The sequence below is a fragment of the Amblyraja radiata genome, chromosome 19 (genome assembly GCF_010909765.2).
Source record: "Amblyraja radiata isolate CabotCenter1 chromosome 19, sAmbRad1.1.pri, whole genome shotgun sequence".
In the NCBI taxonomy this organism is placed as follows: Eukaryota; Metazoa; Chordata; class Chondrichthyes; order Rajiformes; family Rajidae; genus Amblyraja; species Amblyraja radiata.
Window position 1 is genome coordinate 24,621,503 of NC_045974.1, and position 19,075 is coordinate 24,640,577.

At 49.3% G+C, this 19,075-nt stretch overlaps 1 protein-coding gene across 1 annotated transcript in view; it reads right to left on the reverse strand.

The window, feature by feature from the left end:
- Window positions 1–14,989, reverse strand: part of rassf3 (Ras association domain family member 3) — a 61,157-nt gene extending 46,168 nt beyond the window's left edge. The window contains exon 1 of the mRNA XM_033038073.1: window positions 14,438–14,989. Within this exon, the coding sequence (XP_032893964.1) occupies window positions 14,438–14,560 (123 nt within the window). The 5' untranslated portion in view covers window positions 14,561–14,989. The remainder of the gene's footprint in view (window positions 1–14,437) is intronic.
- Window positions 14,990–19,075: the final 4,086 nt, after the last annotated feature.

Consider the following 19,075-nt stretch of genomic DNA (forward strand, 5'->3'; position numbering starts at 1 on the left):
CCATTCTTTAGCCGTCGACATGGATGCTGTCCTGGTGGAATAAAATTTGTACATGTTAGTGTTTATCCCAGCAGTTTCTAGCACCTGCTTGAGCCATCTCGCAATGGTTTGGCTCGTCACCCAACCATAAGGTTTTTGTGACTGACCCACAAGGCTTTTCATCTCCCTCGTATATTTTGGTTGTGTCTATGTAGGATAGTAGGTGAGTCATGGCACATAACCGTGGTTCTGGTGGGTAAGCCACGACTGGATTAGGTGTTCCTGGTCTGCTCTGTTTGATCAGTCGCTGGATAACGACAGATCTGGTCTGGAGCTGTGATCATGTTGTCCAGTCGCAATAGATGTAGTGACTGGACCCTCTGAGCGGATACAAGTGCCATCAACATGAGCGTCTTTAGTGTAGCTTGCTCGAGGCCGGGGGATCTGGCTGGTGGCCATTCCCTGAGATATGTCAGGACCACACTGATATCCCAAATATGGGTATACCTGGGCTTAGGGCTTGATATTGTAAATGCCCTTCATCAGTTTTACCACCAGTGGATGGGATCCCATCGCCTGTTGTCCTGGCGCTGGTTGTTGATGGCACTGTAGCTGATCCCTACATCGTGGTGTAGATAGGCCAGGAACTCCAGTATGTTGGTGACTGTAGCTGTTGCGTATGTCGTCCCTGTTTCCTGGCAGTACTTCTCCCTTTTTTGATGCAGGTTAAGTACTGCCTCTGGTGGATGTTCGAAGGGATGCCGACATGGTGATGGTTTGTTTGGACAATCCCAGTTCCAAGGTCTGTTCAAACTTGCAACCCTGGCGTTTAATTTTCTCATGGCATGGGTGTTTAGCTTACCTGGTAGGTAAGTAGCTGATAGCCAAATATGTCTTTCGACACACCATTGCCAAATCATGTTGACCAATTTGTCACATGACAATGATTTTATGCCACCCATATGGTTAATATAAGCCATCACCGTAGTATTTATCAATTTGTAACCGAACATGCAAGTGCTGCATATTAGATACATATGCTTTTAAACCATAAAAGGCGCCCAACATCTCTAGATAGTTAATGCCCAGTGTAAGTAGTAATGATGACTCTAGGTTAGTCCATCTACCACCTGTGCTGGATATGGAGTTAGTCGCTCCCCAGCCTTGAGCACTGGCATCTGTTTTAGTAACTAAAGTAGGGTTAGTGATAAAGATAGGGCTGAAACTATGCCAAACGTTTTCTGCCCACCACTGTAGCTCTGATATTGCTTCAGTGGGTAAGTTCATGACACGATCATAGTGACCTGTATGTCGTTTTATTGCCTGTACCTTTGCTCTCTGTAAATTTTTTGATAGTGCAAAGGTCCGAATTGAGTAGCAGGAAATGCTGCTACCATTTTCCCAATTACTCTTGCTACTTGTCGAATATCCTTTGGAATTCAGTTGTTTGGCAGTAACATAAGTCTCCATTTTGAAATGTATATACTTAACAAATTTGTTTAGTGATGTTAAGTCAATGATGATGCGACAGCCACCATCTTTTTTGGTTTTAGTGAATATATTCGATACAAATTCCAAAGGTTCATGTTTGGTCTTTTCGATGACCCCCTTTGTGATAAGTCTCACCAGTTCAGCTTGTCCCTCACGTTTCTCTTTGACGGAGGGAGAAATACCCTTTGGGGCCATTGTTGAACTGGCGGCGTTTTTTCTGACATGAATTGTATTTATATCCACTATGCTTCAAACCGGTGCAATCTACCTCCTGTTAGTATTAAGCCTCCAACTCCCAAAAGGTGATAGGAACCAGACCCACCTACCTCCATGGTTACGGGTATTTCCTCTGATTCCCTTTGGTCGGCTTGCGAGGTGTCTGATGTGGCGTGTTTGTTGGGGGTTGGCGCATTTTCCATGCGGTCCGCTCTGGGCCCTGGTCTAAAAAAGACTTACGGTGAAAGTAAGCGGACCCCGAGCTTTCACCAGTGTTGAATGGTGGATGTTTACTGGTGGATGCGGTGGGGTGCTGCCACTTGGTGGTGTGTGTTTTCAGTTTGCTCGTTTTATACCCTGCCTTCCCGAAGAGCAGCCTGTCTGGCTTATCGGCTGGTGTTTTACACAGCCCGGCAAATCGAGGACTGATGGCAGGTTTGATGATTTCTTTCCGCAGATTATTAATTTCAAACTGCGTGTTACACAACAACGCGAGTGTATCCTGTTGATTGGTGGTCATCTCGGTGTTGTTTATAGAACGAGCAAACGAAGTGATGCCTGCTGTCAATAGTCGGAGTATCCGCTGCAGCTTTAGCTCGTGGTGCCGGATGGTTGCCCCAATGTGTCCCCAGATTTGGCTGTTCACCGCTGATACTTTTTAGAGGTTCACAGTTCTCCGGCGCCGTATAGTATCTAGAGCTTCATTAATCACCTGCCCCTGCAGAGCTCTGTTGGAAAGGTGATTGATACTTGCCGCTAGTTTGGCCTCTAGCGGTTCCCCTGCACGGGGTTTTGACACGTAGCGGCCCACTACACCAAGCAGCTGTTCCTGCTCCTGCACCCCCTGCACACTCCCGAAATCTTCAGCCATAACCCCTTGTTCTGGACCAGCCCAGTCCTGGTCCCCAAAGCTATCCTCTGGAAAGGAGGATGCAATGGACAGTGCAGGAGGCACTGTAGAGGGAGTGCCTGACCTCCCTCTGCAAGAGCTCCCCTCCCGGGGTGCACCTTGCTGGAGCACCTGCTCCAAGAGCCGCTCCATGCGGCTCAGGCGGCTGTCCCTCCCCCTCCTGGGTGGAGAGACGTCCCCGTCCGACGAGTCGGATGCCACCGGCCGGTTGCTCTTCCGTTTGGCTTTGCCTCCAGCCCGCTGTTCAGACATTAGCGGAGCTGGACTCGGCTCGGTGTCGGGGATAGCGGAACGCCTGGATAGCGCTCCTACCGCCTGTTGCTGCCCCCCCTTCTCCTCTTGCGGAGTTGGACGGGGGCAGATTTCGAAAGTCTTGTTTTTTCTTTTCGCGAGAGCGCTCTTTCTGCGCATCTCGCTGGAGCTGCTCCAATAGCTGTTGGATGCAGCTCAGGCGGCTGTCTCTCCTCCATTTTAGGTAGAGACATGTCCCCGTCCGACGAATCGGACGCCACCGGCCGGATGCCTGTTCGGATGGCTAGATATCCAGCCCGCAGTTCAGGCACTAGCGGGACTGGGCTCGGCGCGGTGATGGGAATAGCAGAGCGCCCGGTTCCTACCGCCTTCTTCTGGAGCTTTTGCCTTGTAGATGCGAGAGCGCCCCTCAAGCAGCGCGTCTCGCAGGCACCTGCTCCGTGAGCCGCTCCTGCGGCTCAGGCGGCTCTCTCTCCCCCCGTGCGGGTGGAGAGACGTCCCGTCCCAATCGGGAAACCCTGCCGGATGCCTCTCGAGTGGCTATGCATCCAGCCCGCTGCTCAGGTACTAGCGGGCTGGCCTCGGCACGGTGTCGGGGAATTACGGAACACCGGGTAAACGCTCCTACCGCCTGTTGCTGCCCCCCTTCCCCCTGACGGGAAACCGTTCCTCCTTGAACGGGGGACAGTTTCGTTCCAGAGCCTTTTTCTCTGCCTGTAAAAAACACAAGCAGAAAAAAGGCTCACCTGTAAAAGAAACCCCGACCTCAGGGTACTCACCTGACGGTCCGGTTCATCCTGTAACGGGACAGCCTAACTCCCGTTGCAGCCGCTGTTGCACTGCTGGCGTAATGTCGCGCCTGCGCACTGAGCGGGTTCTTCACGTAGTCACTCACGTGACTCCGAAGTAAAATTGGACTCTACCTTGCACTAAATGCAATCCCTTCATCCTGTATCTGTACACTGTGGACGGCTCGGTTACAATCATGTATAGTCTCTCCGCTGACTGGATGGCGTGCAACAAAAGATTTCCACTGTACCTCAGTACACTTGACAATAAGTTAAACTAAACTAATAGACCTAAACATCAAGCCTGCCATTTCCTTCCTTCTGAAGGTGGACACAAAAAGTTGGAGTAACTCAGCGGGGACAGGCAGCATCTCCGGAGAGAAGGAATGGGTGACGTTTCGGGTCGAGATCCTTCTTCAGATGGAGGGCCTCGGCCCGAAACGTCACCCATTCCTTCTCTCCGGAGATGCTGCCTGTCCCGCTGAGTTACCCCAGCTTTTTGTGTCTATCACTCGGTTTAAACCAGTTCCTTCCTACATATTTCCCTTCTCTTCTTTCGGGTTCCACAGTCGTCGGCTGTTGAGCAAGGTGGGACATCGAGAGTGGGTGAAAGGCGCCACGTAAATGCAAATCTTTCACTCCAGCCTCGCCCCAGAGTGATGTCACTCCACATTCAAGTCACCTTGTTCTTGGAATGCAAGCCACACAATCCAGGTGAGGTTCATTGCTACACCCTCCCCGACAGGTGACCTTCAGCTTGCAAGCTACGGGAATTTCCACTCAACGCCCGTCACGGCCCACAGAGAAAGAACCGCCTCACAATACAGTGTGAACAGCAAGGGAATAAAGTCACCCATGAAGAAAAAACTATGAATGGTGTTAGTTTTCAGTTTAGAGATGCAGTCATAGAGTCAAACAGCACGGAAACTACACACTTCTCTCACTAGATGCATTCCATTAGTCACAGTCACACAGCGTGGGCACAGGCCCTTCAGCCCAACTTGCCCACACCAACCAACATGCTCCATCTACACTAGTCCCACCTGCCCACGTTTGGCCCAAATCCCTCTAAATCCTATCCATGTACCTGTCTAAATCTTCCCTAAACATTGCGATAGTCCCTGCCTCAACCACCTCCTCTGGCAGCTCGTTCCATACACCCACCACCCTTTGTGTAAAGACATTGCCCCTCGGGCTTCTATTAAATCTTTCCCCCCTCCTCACCTTAAACCCATGCCCCTCTAGAATCCCCCACTCCGAGTAAAAGACTCGGTGCATTTACCCTATCTATTCCTCTCATGATCTTGTACGCCTCCAGAATCCTCATCCTCCTACGCGCCAAGGAACACAGTCCCAGTCTGCTTAACCTCTCCCTACAGTATGGAAGCCAGCCCTTCGGCCCATCACTCACCCATTCACACCCTTCCTATGTTATCCCACTTTCCCATCCACTTCCGACACACCATGGGTAGTTTTACAGCCAATTAGCCGATGAACCCGAATGCCTTTGGAGTGTGGGAGGAAAATAGAGCACCTGGAGAAAACCCACGCGGTCACAGAGAGAACGTGCAAACTCCACACAGGCAGCCCCCCGAGGTCAGGATCGAACCGGGGTCTCAGGTGCTGTGAGGCAGCAGCTCTACCCGCTGTGCCACTGGTTTTACACATGGACAGTAACGGGTAAATGTTAACATTGTCGGCAAGGTTGGCTTTTGTAATGCAATTAGTGTCAACACTGCTTTCATTCTTGTACATCACAAGGGTCTTGAGTGGTTGTTAAAGGCAATCACATCTCAATGGCAAATGGATTTAAATGGCCTGAAAAGACTGCAATTCACACAGGGCCACACCTCTGGGATCGAGGTGTCAAGTAGCTGATAGATTGAAGTGAGGAGAGACAGGGAAATGCTGGAATCTTGAACAAGGGACAGGCAGACGTTAACCCTTCCCTCCCGTACCACCCCCTCCCCGGGCACTTTCCGTTGCAACCACAAGAGATGAAACACTTGTCCCTTTACCTCCCCCCTCGACTCCATTCAAGGACCCAAGCAGTCGTTCCAGGTGCGACAGAGGTTCACCTGCATCTCCTCCAACCTCATCTATTGCATCCGCTGCTCTAGATCTCAGCTGATCTACATCGGTGAGACCAAGCGGAGGCTTGGCGATCGTTTCGCCGAACACCTCCGCTCGGTCCGCACTAACCAACCTGACCTCCCGGTGTCTCAGCACTTCAACTCCCCCTCCCATTCCGCATCCGACCTCTCTGTCCTGGGTCTCCTCCATGGCCAGAGTGAGCAACACCGGAAATTGGAGGAACATCACCTCATATTCCGCTTGGGGAGTCTGCAGCCTGCCGGCATGACCATTGAATTCTCCCAATTTTGTTAGCCTTTGCTGTCTCCTCCCATCCCTCAGCCCTTGGGCTCCTCCTCCTCCTTTTTCCTTTCTTCTCCCCGCCCCCCCCCCCCCCATCAGTCTGAAGAAGGATTTCGGCCCGAAACGTTGCCTATTTCCTTCGCTCCATAGATGCTGCTGCACCCGCTGAGTTTCTCCAGCATTTTTGTGTACCAATGTAAAGCACTTTGGTCAACAAGAGTTGTTTTTAAATGTGCTATAGAAATAAAATTGACTAGACTTGACCCAAAATGTCACCCATTCCTTCTCTCCAGAGATGCCGCTGAGTTACTCCAGCATTTTGTGTCTATTGCTGGAGTAACTCAGCAGGTCAGGCAGAATCCCTGGAGAACATGGATGGGTGACGTTTCGTTCGGGACCCCTGAAGAAAGGGTCTTTCCGCATACAAGGTGGTGATAAAATCTGGAACCATCTTCCCCAAAATTTGTAGTGAGGAAGTGCAGATGCCGGTTTAAACCAAAGACAGACACACAAAAAGCTGCAGTAACTCAGCAGGTCAGGCAGCATCTCTGGAGAAAAATAGAGGCGACATTTTGGGTCGAGACCCTATTCCTTTTCTCCAGGATTGCTGGCTGACCCGCAGAGCTTTTTGTGATCATCTTTCCCGAAATGTATTTCACATTGGGCTCACTATTCACTTTAAATCTGAGATTGGCCATAAAGACTGGAGAGGAGAAGCAAGGTGAACTGAAGGCCACAGGTTTGTTATGATCTCATTAAAAGTTATGGGAGAGTAAACAGCTTCCTCCTGTCCTTGCAATTTCTGTAAAAGACATAATAAACTCCGACCATATCTTTTCCTTCCTCAGCACAGTGCTGTTGTTTTGTCTTGTTACCAGATCTACTTGAAAAGCACACTGTGTTCTCATTTTAGGGGCAGCAAGTATAAGTGGAAGAAGCTGCAGCAGTTAATGCAGGGAGAATTTAGAAGATTGAGGGGGGATCTTATAGAAACTTACAAAATTCTTAAGGGGTTGGACAGGCTAGATGCAGGAAGATTGTTCCCGATGTTGGGGAAGTCCAGAACTAAGGGTCACAGTTTAAGGATAAGAGGGAAGGCTTTTAGGACCGAGATGAGAAAATCATTTTTTACACAGAGAGTGGTGAATCTGTGGAATTCTCTGTCACAGAAGGTAGTTGAGGCCAGTTCATTGGCTATATTTAAGAGGGAGTTAGATGTGGCCCTTGTGGCTAAAGGGATCAGGGGGTATGGAGAGAAGGCAGGTACAGGATACTGAGTTGGATGATCAGCCATGATCATATTGAATGGCGGTGCAGGCTCGAAGGGCCGAATGGCCTACTCCTGCACCTATTTTCTATGTTTCTATAATGGTGTGTGTGTGTGTGTGTGTGTGTGAAGTGTATGTGTATGAGTGTGTGTGTGTGTGTAAGTATATGTAAGTGCACGTTTGTATGTGTAAGTGTCTGTGTAGATAGACACAAAAAGCTGGAGTAACTCAAGGAATAGGTGACATTTCGGGTTGAGACTCTTCTTCAGAGGGGAAAGGGAAATGAGAGATATGGACGGCATGTGTGAATGTGTAATTTTATGTGTGTGCGTCTATGTGTGTGTAAGTATATGATTGTATGTATATTTTAAGTGTAATGGGCCTGTCCCACTTAGGTGATTTTTTAGGCAACTAGTTTGTCGCCACATGTTTGCCGGTGGTCACCGGGAGTTGTCTCCTCAGTCGCGCAAAAACTCGTAGTGTCTTTCTGGTTGCCGCTAAATTTTCAACATGTCTGGTGCTGTCATAGTTGTCGCCAGGTTAACGTAGGTTGTCGCCGGTGCTGACTTTGTTTTTTTTGTCGTTAAAGTAATGATTCTATTTCAAATTTTATGTTGAAGGGGGGGTCCAGTCACCGTTTTTTCGGCGACCTGCTAAGACTATGACAGTCGCCGGCAGTTGCCTAAAAATAGCCTCAGTGGGACAGGCCCATAAGTTTGCAAGTGTAATTGTGTAAGTGTGTATATTTCAAAATGTATATGTGTATGTGTTTTAAAGGGAGTTTTAATATGTGCTGAATTGTCAATCTGCGCACACATTGGAGCAATGTTGTCTATATTTAGAATGAATAAAAATACATGCCTCACGAATACTTGACACTGCTAATAATCTCAGTGGCCACAACATCACGAGAACGCACTGTGATTAGCTGCTGAAGATACCGAGACCCTGTGGTGAACCAAGAGGCTGTACTTACAGCTCAAATGAAGTCTTAACTAAATACATACCGGACAAGGAGAATCTACACTGAGAAAACAGCAGCAATCTAACGGGAATGTTGGAACACCGAGACCTGGGTGTACATATACACAAACATAAATGGCACATATACATAAACGCTATCCAGATTTGATCACCACTTTACAAGTGGAAGATATCGTCAGGGGACCCGACCACAACATGACCTATCCTTTTTCTCTAGTGAAGCTGCCTGACCTGCTGAGTTGCACCAGCACTTTGGTTGGTTGTTTGTTTGTTTGATTCTATCTGTCTGTCTGTCCGTCCGTCCGTCCGTCCGTCCGTCCGTCCGTCCGTCCGTCCGTCCGTCCGTCCGTCCGTCCATCCATCCATCCATCCATCCATCCATCCATCCATCCATCCATCCATCCATCCATCCATCCATCCATCCATCCATCCATCCATCCATCCATCCATCCATCTATCTATCTTTTCAGGGCATGCATTTCACTAAAGGACACAAAGTGCTGGAGTAACTCGACGGGTCAGGCAGCATCTCTGACCATGGATAGGTGACATTTGGAGTCAGGGCCACTTCTGATGACAGAGGGGAGAATGCTCGGGCTCAGGCGAAGCAGCAGAGGAGTGGAACAAAGGGGATTGGGTTGTAATCTGAATCTGAATCTGAGCATAATCAAGGACCAGTCTCACCCCTGGTCACTGCATTTCGTTGTCTCTGTACTGTACACTGACAATGACAATTAAAGTTGAATCTGAATCTGAATCTGAATCTCTTCTCCCCTCTCTCATCAGGCAAGAGGTACAGCAGCGTAAAAACGCAGACCTCCAGATTCAGGGACAGTTTCTTCCCAACTGAACCATCCTATCACCAACTAGAGAGTGGTCCTGACCTACCATCTACCTCATTGGAGGCCCTCAGACTATCTTTAATTGTGCTTTATCTTGCACTAAACATAATTCTATTCATCCTGAATCTGTACACTGTAGGCAGCTTGATTGTAACCCTGTATAGTCTTTCTGCTAACTGGATAACACAGCTAAAAAGCTTTCTGAAAGCTCGGGTAGCACAGTGGCGCAGCGATAGAGTTACTGCCTTACATCGCTTGCAGCGCCGGAGACCCAGGTTCGATCCTAACTACGGGTGCTGTCTGTACAGAGTTTGCATGTTCTCCCTGTGACCGCATGGGTTTTCTCCGGGTGCTCCGGTTTCCTCCCACATTCCAAAGGCGTGCAGGTTTGTAGGTTAATTGGTTTTGGTAAAATTATCCCTTGTGCGTACAATAGGACTAGTGTACGGGGAGGGTGGAAATCGCTAGTCGGTGCCGACTCACTGGCCAGAAGGTTTCCACGCTGTATCTCTAAACTAAACTGAGTGAAATATGTAACATACATGACAGGGGTATAAAGAGTGTGGAGATGGGATATCTGCTGCTTTTAGGTTTAAGCTGATAACCCATCAAGATGCAATTGCATCGACATGTCTTCAGGCACAGGAGGAGGAGAGAAGCTTCAGCAGCGATGGACCTTCATTGCTGAAGTTGCCACTTGAGATGTTGCACAATGCAGGCAAGTAGACCACCCAGTATAGAAACATAGAAAATAGGTGCAGGAGGAGGCCATTCGGCCCTTCGAGCCTGCACAACCATTCAATATGATCATGGCTGATCATCCAACTCAGTATCCTGTACCTGCCTTCTCTCCATACCCCCTGATCCCTTTAGCCACAAGGGCCACATCTAACTCCACCCTTATCACTGCTAGCCTGGCCATCCTGATCCCAGCTGGCTTCTCTCAGAGAGAGCTCACAACCCTCATCTGTGAACCAAGGTCCTACCTCCTCCCCCCCCTCTACTTCGGCTGCGGGAGGCACCCTCGGGACACGAGGGGTGAAGATGGCCGGGCGAGGAGAGGGGCGACAGTTCGCTGGCCGATCCGGATGGTGATGATGGCTGGAGGCTCTGCAGCAGCCTGGGACTTTAGACTTGAGAGGTACAGCACAGGAACCGGCCCTTCGGCCCACACAGAGTGCACGCCGACCAGCGATCCTCGCACACTTACACTATCCTATCCTACACACTAGGAACAATTTACAATTTTTACCAAAGCCAATTAACCTACAAACCTGCACATCTTTGGAGTGTGGGAGGAAACCGGAGCACCCGGAGTAAACCCATACGGTCAAGGGGAGAATGTACAAACTCCATACAGACAGCACCTGGAGTAGGGATCGAACCTGGGTCACTGGCACTGTGAGGCAGCAACTCTACCGCTGCGCCACCGTGCCGCCTCTGGGGCTCGCCTGGATCGGGCGCCGCTCCAGGAGAACCGGCGCACGGGCCGGACTGGACTTTGAAAAGGGCGCCAGAACCTGGCGACACTTCCATGCTGTCTCAGTGGACTATTTCTGTACACTCTGTACTTAATCAGGGATTGTGCTTGGGCATGGTGATACTTTACTGAACTGCATGCAAAAAAAAAAGCTTCACTGTGCCTCCGTACATGAGGTAATAAAGAACCATTAACTTCAGCCGCTGCTGCAGTGTTTACACCAACGCAGCAATTTGAGTAAGATACCGTCCCTTAATGCAATGCCAACCACTTAACACAGTGGCTATACAATTAATAAACAGTGACCTGGATAGCTGAAGAACTATTCCAATCTTCCAAACAAGAGATAATTTCACATACAGAGAAGATACAAGGAACTGCAGATGCTGGAATCTCAAGCAAAACACAAAGTGCTGGAGGAACTCGGAAGGTCAGTCAGTGGAGGGAGTGGACAGAGGACCTTTCTGTCCCGACCTCAAATGTCATCTGTCCATTCCCTCCATTGGTGCTGACTAACCTGCTGAGTTCCTCCAGGACTTTGAGTTTTTCTCAAGATTCCAGCATCTGCAGTTTTCCGGGCCTCCAAAATCAGAAGTGTAAATGCAAGATGGAAACACGAGGAATTGCAGATGCTGGAATGTTCCGGTCACTTTACTCCTTTGCCCATCTCCACACACTCGTCTCCCACCCCCGAGTTACCTATTTCCCTTTACTCTCCCCCACCCTCTCCTCATCCCCTTACACCTACATCCCTTCCTCTGCCTTTACAATTCACTTCTTTCTCCTTGTCTAAAACCCTTTTGTCTCCTTTTCACCTCTAACCTTTCGCTCTTACTCCACCCATCTGCATCCACCTATCACTTGTCAGGCTTTATCCCGCCCCACCTCGCTTTTCCAGCTGTCTCCCCCCACTCCATCAGTCTGAAGAAGGGTCATAACCAAAGACCCTATAGCGAGCAAGATAGATCACTCGACGAAAAAGACGTAGTACGGTCATGGGCAGATTCATGGGTAATTTTCGGCCCCATTTCCGTAACCGGCTTCCGTCTCCGCACCAAAGATCCCACAGCGGAGCAAAGATACTAGTGCGGAGACGGAAGCCGGTTACGGAAACATCCTCGTAAAAATAATAGTCATTTGGTAAAAATCTTCTCCTCATTTTCAGAATTTTAATTTATTAACACAAACTGTTCCCCCGCAATGTTGATTACACTGTGAGTTGGGTCAGGTCGCGCCAGGTTACTGAAATGGATGAAAAAAATGCCCACGTTCCACTCCGTTGCATACTACACGTCAGCCCATTGCATTTAGCAGGAGTGGTCTATCTTGCTAAGATCTTTGGTCATAACCCAAAACACCGCCTGCCCAATCCCTCCATGCTAGAGCTGCTGCCTCACAGCACCAGGGACCCGGGTTCAATCCAGGTGCTGTCTGTGTGGAGTTTGCTCATTCTCCCTGTGACCACGTGGGTTTCCTCCAGGTGCTCCAGTTTCCTCTCGCATCCTGAAGACATGCGGGTTTGTAGATTAATTGGCCCTCTGTAAATTGCCCTCAGTGTGCAGGGAGTGGATACAAAAGTGGGATAACAGAACTAATGCGAATGGGTGATCGATGGTCGGCATGGACTCGGTGGGCCGAAGGGCCTGTTTCCATGCTTATCTATCTCTGTCTCTCCCTCTCTCTCTCTCTCTAAGATGCTGCCTCACCTGTTGAGTTCCTCCATTACTTTGTATTTGACTGCAAGTGTAATGATGCATTCTCTCTCCACAGATGCTGCCTGACCCACTGAGTATATCTGACATTTTGTGCTTTAAATCTGCTTAAATCAGCTAACATCTGCAATTTTTGTGTTACTTAACAAAAAAACAAGAGATAAGCTCTGTTTAAACTCACCCTCAACGAGATTGGTGAAAAAAAATCATATGTAGTCACTCATAACTGCCTGCCCACGCACAATCTCTTATCTCTGGCTACACTGTCCTTGCTAATAATTGTCCAGCAACAGTGCGTTAACCTAACTACCTGCCAGGGCAATCACCCCACGTGTAATCATCCCCATCACCTCAACTAAACATCAACCTCACTTTCCAAACTGAGCCCCGTAAATATTAGTAGTGCAAGGTCAGAAAGTAAATATTTTATTTCACTGCCACGACAAATAAAAGATGTGTATTGTTGGCAACGAGGAACAAAGACCGGTTGCCAAGAACTCAAAGGTTTACAGTGCACAGGGAGACTGCGTTGAAGAGTTATAGAGTCATACAGCACGGAAACAGGCCCTTCAGCCCAACTTGCCCACGCCGACCAACATGCCCCATCAACACTAGTCCCACCTGCCCGCATTTGGCCCATATCCCTCTCAATCTAAATGATAGATTTTATCTATTCTGGTTTGTATAATTGGCAGAGAGACAAGGAAATGCCATTACTAGGATGATGTCAGGTAGCATCTGTGGAGGGAATGCACAAACGGGACCCTTTCAGACTGAGTCCTGACCACAAATGTCGCCTTGTCCCTTCCTTCTGCAGATGCTGCCTGACCCGCTGAGCTACTCCAGCAACCAAAAGACACAAAGTGCTGGAGTCAGCAGCATCCCTGGAGAACACAGATAGGCGACGTTTCAGGTCAGGGCCCTTCTTCAGACTGAAGCAGTGTCCCAACCAAGTATAGACACAAAGTGCTGGAGTAACTCAGTGGGTCAGGCAACATCTCTGAAGATAAAGGATGGGTGATGTTTTGGGTTGAGACCCTTCTTCAGACTAACAAACCAATTAGTGGGGGCCTCGAACACATTGCCAGAGTTGGTGGTGGAGGCAGATACGATAGTGGTGTTTAAGAGACTATAAGATAGGCACATGGAAGTGCAGGGAATGGAGAGATATGGATAGAAACATAGAAAATAGGTGCAGGAGAAGGCCATTCGGCCCTTCGAGCTAGCACCACCATTCATTGTGATCATGGCTGATTGTCCCCAATCAATAACCCGTGCCTGCCTTCTCCCCATATCCCTTGATTCCACAAGCCCCTAGAGCTCTATCTGACTCTCTCTTAAATCCATCCAGTGATTTTGCCTCCACTGCCCTCTGTGGCAGGGAATTCCACAAATTCACAACTCTCTGGGTGAAAAAGTTATTTTCTCGCCTCAGTCTTAAATGGCTTCCCCTTTATTCTAAGACTGTGGTCCCCTGGTTCTGGACCATGTACAGGCAGATTAGATCAGTTTAACTTGCCATCATGTTCAGCACAAACATTGTGGGCCGAATGGCCCGATCATGTGCTGCACTGTTCGTTGTCCTATATTCTGGCAAGAAGTCACTTATCCATGTTCTCCAGAGATGCTGTCTGACTACTCCACTGCTGTCTGACTAGTTGCGTTACTCCAGCACTTTTTTTTTGTAAACCGGCATCTGCAGTTCGTAGAAACAAGGAACTGCAGATGCCGGTTAATGCACACAACGTGCTGGAGTCAGGCAGCATCTCACTGAAGAAGGCTCTCGACCCTGCTGCCTCACCCGCTGAGTTTCTCCAGCATTTTTGTCCACCTTCCATTTCTCCAGCATCTGCAGTTCTTTCTCAAACGTCTCGATCCGAAACATCACCCATTCCTTTTCTCCAGAGACGCTGCCTGACCCGCTGAGCTCCTCCAGCACTTTGTGTCTTATTTTTTGAGCACCTGCAGTTCCTCGGGTCTACAAGTTCCCCCGGCACTTTGCTAATGCAATTAGAATATCGCTCTCTCTGGAGTTTTGTGTGTGTGTGTGCCTTGGAGAGGAGTTAGGCGTCCAGCCAGCGCAGCCGGAGCAAATGCACTCACACACGCACTCACACTCACCCTCACCCTCACACTTACCCGCTCGGGTCTAGCCTTAGCTTGAGGCTTCTTGAAGAAGGAAGTTCTTGCAGTGAAAAAGAATTCTCCCGAGTCCTCTTCCAGACTGCTGTAGCCGCTGCTCATCGTGCTGTTCCACGTCATGTGTCCACTCTCTCTCTCTATATATATATATTTGCAGATTGTTTCACCGAAGCTATCACCACCACGTCTTCAGTTCCCCATCGCTTGCGCCACTCTCACTTGAAGTCTTGGGGCGAATCTAATTCCTCCTCTCTCTCTCTCTCTCTCTCTCTCTCTCCTCCTTTCCAAGTGCACTTGGCTGCGAACTTCCTCCCAAACGCTGGGAATATTTATAAACTTTAAAAAAAAAACGTTTTTAAACAACGTTGAACTCACACAGAGAGAGTGAGAACGAGAGAGAGAGAGAGAGAGCGCCGGCACACAGGCAGTCAAGGATCAAACTCCGATCCCATCGCAAGGTTGACTGTGCCTGATAACAAATCAGCTACAACTGAATTCTAAACTCACACCCACTCGAAAGGCAGATGAAGTCATCGGCATCCAACAGCCTCCACGCTTTGCAATTAGCAAACGGCTCGGCTTCCTGGATCCTTTGCAACCACTACGATAGGGGTTGAGTTGACAGGAGGTCGTCAAATAACCTGCAACTTGCATGAAGCAAGTGTCAACTCATAAAGGTGGAAATTCTGCAGAAACCTCCCGCTGAACGCAGTTCGCCCTTACATGGTTGTGGTATTGGAAGGTCCCCCCCCCCCCCCCCCCAAGTGTTAAAGGGAGTTTGGCTCTGAGTATATCCAGGGTAAACAGAGTATATCCAGGGTAAACAAATCACAAAGTTAGACCTAGCATTGCTATTCATACGCAACGTGAAGGAAGGAACTACAGATGCTGGTTTAAAACAAAGATAGACACAAGACGCTGGAGTAACTCAGCGGGACAGGCAGCATCTCTGGAGATGACGTTTCGGGTCGAGACCATGCTGAAGAAGGAGAAGGGTCTGAAGGAGTTGTCTCGACCCGAAACGTCACCTCTTCTTTACTCGGATACATCTTAGATAAGCATCTCGGACAAGCATCACAGGCCCTTCGGCCCACCGAGTCCACGCCGACCCCAATCTGGTTCTATCCTGCACGCTGGATACAATTTACAGAAGGCAATTAACGTACAAATCTGCACGTCTTTTTGGGTTGTGGGAGGAAACCGGAGCACCCGGAGAAAACCCACGCGGTCACGGGGAGAACCTGCAATCTCCATACAGGCAGCGCCCAAGTGTTGGAGGTGACACAATGAATTGCAGATGCTAGAATCTTCAGCAAAATACAAAGTGACGGAGGAACTCGGCGGGTCAGGCAGCATCTGTCTATCAAACCCCCCTCTTGCCTGTGTTCACTTATTACTTGCCACGTTTTGTTCTGCCCCTCCTCTTTTCTACCTTCCCCCCCTCTCTCCCCCCCCCACTCTCTCCTCCTCTCTCTCTCCCCCTCTCTCTCCCCCTCTCTTTCCTCCCCTCTCTCTCTCCCCTCTCCCTCTCTTCCCCCTCTCCTTTTCCCCCTCTTTTTCCTCCCCCTCTCTCCTCCCCTCTCTCTCTCCCCTCTCCCCCTCTCCCTCTTTTCCCCCTCTCCCTCTTTTCCCCCTCTCCCTCTTTTCCCCCTCTCTCTCCCCCTCTCTGACCCCCTCTCTCCCTCCCCCCCCCCCTCTCCCTCCCCCCCCCCCCCATAATCACAGTCACCCATCCTTTTTCTCCAGTGATGCTGACTGACCCACTGAGTTACTCCAGTACTTTGTCTCTCCCTTCTTCCAGGACTTGGTATTTTGCACAAGCTTCCAGCATCTGCAGTTCCTTGTGTCCAGGTTCACATGGTTCAGAGCGGTGGAAAACCTGCTGCAGTTTGATATGAAGTAGTTTCTCATCAGTCTGTAGAAGGCCCTGACTCAAAACGTCAACTATCCACATTCTCCAGCAATGCTGCCTGACCCACTGAGTTACTCCAGCACTTTGTGTCATACTTTCTTATCATCACATGAGAGGAATAGATCAGTTAAAAGCACAGAGATTCTTGCCCAGAGTCATAGAATGATACAGTGTGGAAACAGGCCCCTCTGCCCAACTTGCCCACACATGCCCACACAACATGTCCCAGCTACACTAGTCTCACCTGCCTGCATTTGGTCTATGTCTCTCAAAACCTGTCCTATCCATGGACCTGTCAAAGTGTTTCTTAAATGTTGGGATAGTCACTGCCTCAACGACCTCCTCTAGCAGCTTGTTCCACCACTCTTTGTGTGAAGTAGGGAAATCGAGATCCAGAGAACATAGTTTTAAGGTGAGGGGGGGGGGGGGGGGGGGGGGGGGCAGGGGAGATTCTTATAGGAACTGAGGGGTAACATTTTCACACAGAGGGTGGTGGGTGTATGGAACGAGCTGCCGGAGGAGGTACTTTAAGAAACATTTAGACATGTTTAGTTTAGTTGCGAGATACAGGGCAGAAACAGGCCCTTCGGCCCACAGTGTCCGTGCCGGCCAGCGACCCCCGCACACGTAACACTATCCCACACACACTAGGGACAAATTACAATGTTACCAAGACAATTAGCCTATAAACCTGTACATCTTTTGAGTGTGGGAGGTAACGAGTATCTGGAAAAAAACCTACGCAGATCACGGGAAGAACATACAAACTCCTTAGAGATAGGACAAGTACATGGATAGGATAGGTTTAGAGGGATAAGGGGCCAAACGTAGTCGGGTGGGGCGAGTGTCGACGGGACATGTTGGTCGCTGTGGGCAAGTTGGGCTGAATGGTAAGTTTCTACGCTCTATGACTGGGTATGAGAGGGTTAATTGCTATTACCTCTCAGCAGCTGATTCTCTGCACAAGTCACCTGATGTTCTGGCAGGAGAACCTTCCGGAAAGCTCCAGAGTAAATAATGACGCACTGGTTGGCTTCTTCCCAGACCAGTCCCTGCACCCTTCACTTCTTCCGTCATCGAACCACTCCCGTAAGCACCGTCCCCATACCTGCCAGCCCATCCCGGGCCTCTGCCTATGCCTGGAGCAGCAACTAGCAAGTGATATGTGGATACAGGCGAGTGGTGCGGAGGTGATGGGTAGATGGGTGGAGATAGTAACAAAGGCTAGAGGTGAAATGGAAACAAAGGAGTGTCTGGTAAGTAAAATGTAGACTCAAGGAACTGCAGCCACAAGGAACTACAACAAAAAAAAAGACACGAGGTGCCGGAGTAACTTGGTGGGTCAGGCAGCATCTCTGGAGAACATGGATAGGTACGTTTCAGATAAGGACTCTATCACAAAGTGGCGCAGTGGTAGAGTTGCTGCCTCACAGCACCAGAGACCAGGGTTCGATCCTGACTAGTGGTACTGTCTGAATGGAGTTTGTATGTTCTCCCTGTCACCATGTGGGTTTTCTCCAGGTGCTCCGGTTTCCTCCCACATTCCAAAGACGTGCAGGTTTGTAGGTTTCCTCGTGCGTAGGATAGAACTAGTACACGGGTGATCGTGGTCGGCGCGGACTCGATGGGCCGAAGGGACTGTTGAGGGGGCAGGTATAGGGACAGGCGTTGCATCTCCTGCGGTTGCAGGGGAAAGTACCTGGGGATGGGGAGGTTTGGGTGGGAAAGGATGAGTGAACCAGGGAGTTGCGGAGGGAACGGTCTCTGCAGGGAGCGGAGATGGAAAGATGTGACTAGTAGTGAGATCCTGTTGGAGGTGGGGAAAATGTCAGAAGATTACGTGCTGTATGCAACGGCTCCCATTCCCCCATTCCTAGGCTCCATCTGCACCACCATGCGGCCATTAGGGATTCAGGGACAGTTTCTTCCCAGTTGCAATCAGGCAACTGAACCATCTTATCACCAACTACAGAGCAGGACTGACCTACCATCGATCTCATTGGAGACCCTCGGACTATCTTTAATCGGGTTTTACTAGACTTTATCTTGCACTAAACCTTATTCCCTTTATCCTGTATCTGTACACTGTGGACAGATTGATTGGATATCATGTATAGTCTTTCCATTGACTGGATAGCATGGAACAAAACAGCTTTTCACTGTATCTCGGAACACGTGACAATAAATGAAACTAAGCTAAACTAAAGTAAAAGAGGATCGGCAAATAACATTGGCTTTAACCCACATCCTGAGAAATGAACAATAAGACAAGAAAGTAGAAAGAAAGATGATGTTTAGTGCAAGATAGAGTCACCAATCCATGTTGAGCGCAGGTGGTGAAATACCTGTTGAAACCAAGAACTGCAGATGCTGGTTAAAACAGACAAAGTGCTGGAGTAACTCAGCGGGTCAGGCAGTATCTGTGAAGAAGCATCTCGACCCAAAATGCCACCTATCCCACGTTCTCCAGAGATGCTGCCTGAGCCGCTGAGTTACTCCAGCACCATGTGGGATAAAGATGGAGAAGGCTCCCCTCAGGTGACTGTGTCCGTCTGTCGAGCTGCTTCCATGTTCTCAGCAAGGCTGAGGAACGGGGAGTGGAATGGGTGAGCTTGGCGCATGGGCTTGTAGTGAGGGAGTGAGTGCAGGCCTTTGTAGTTAACAGATAACACTGGCCTCCTTTGTAAACCAGAACATCAGTCTCCTCAGGCACACCGTGTGAC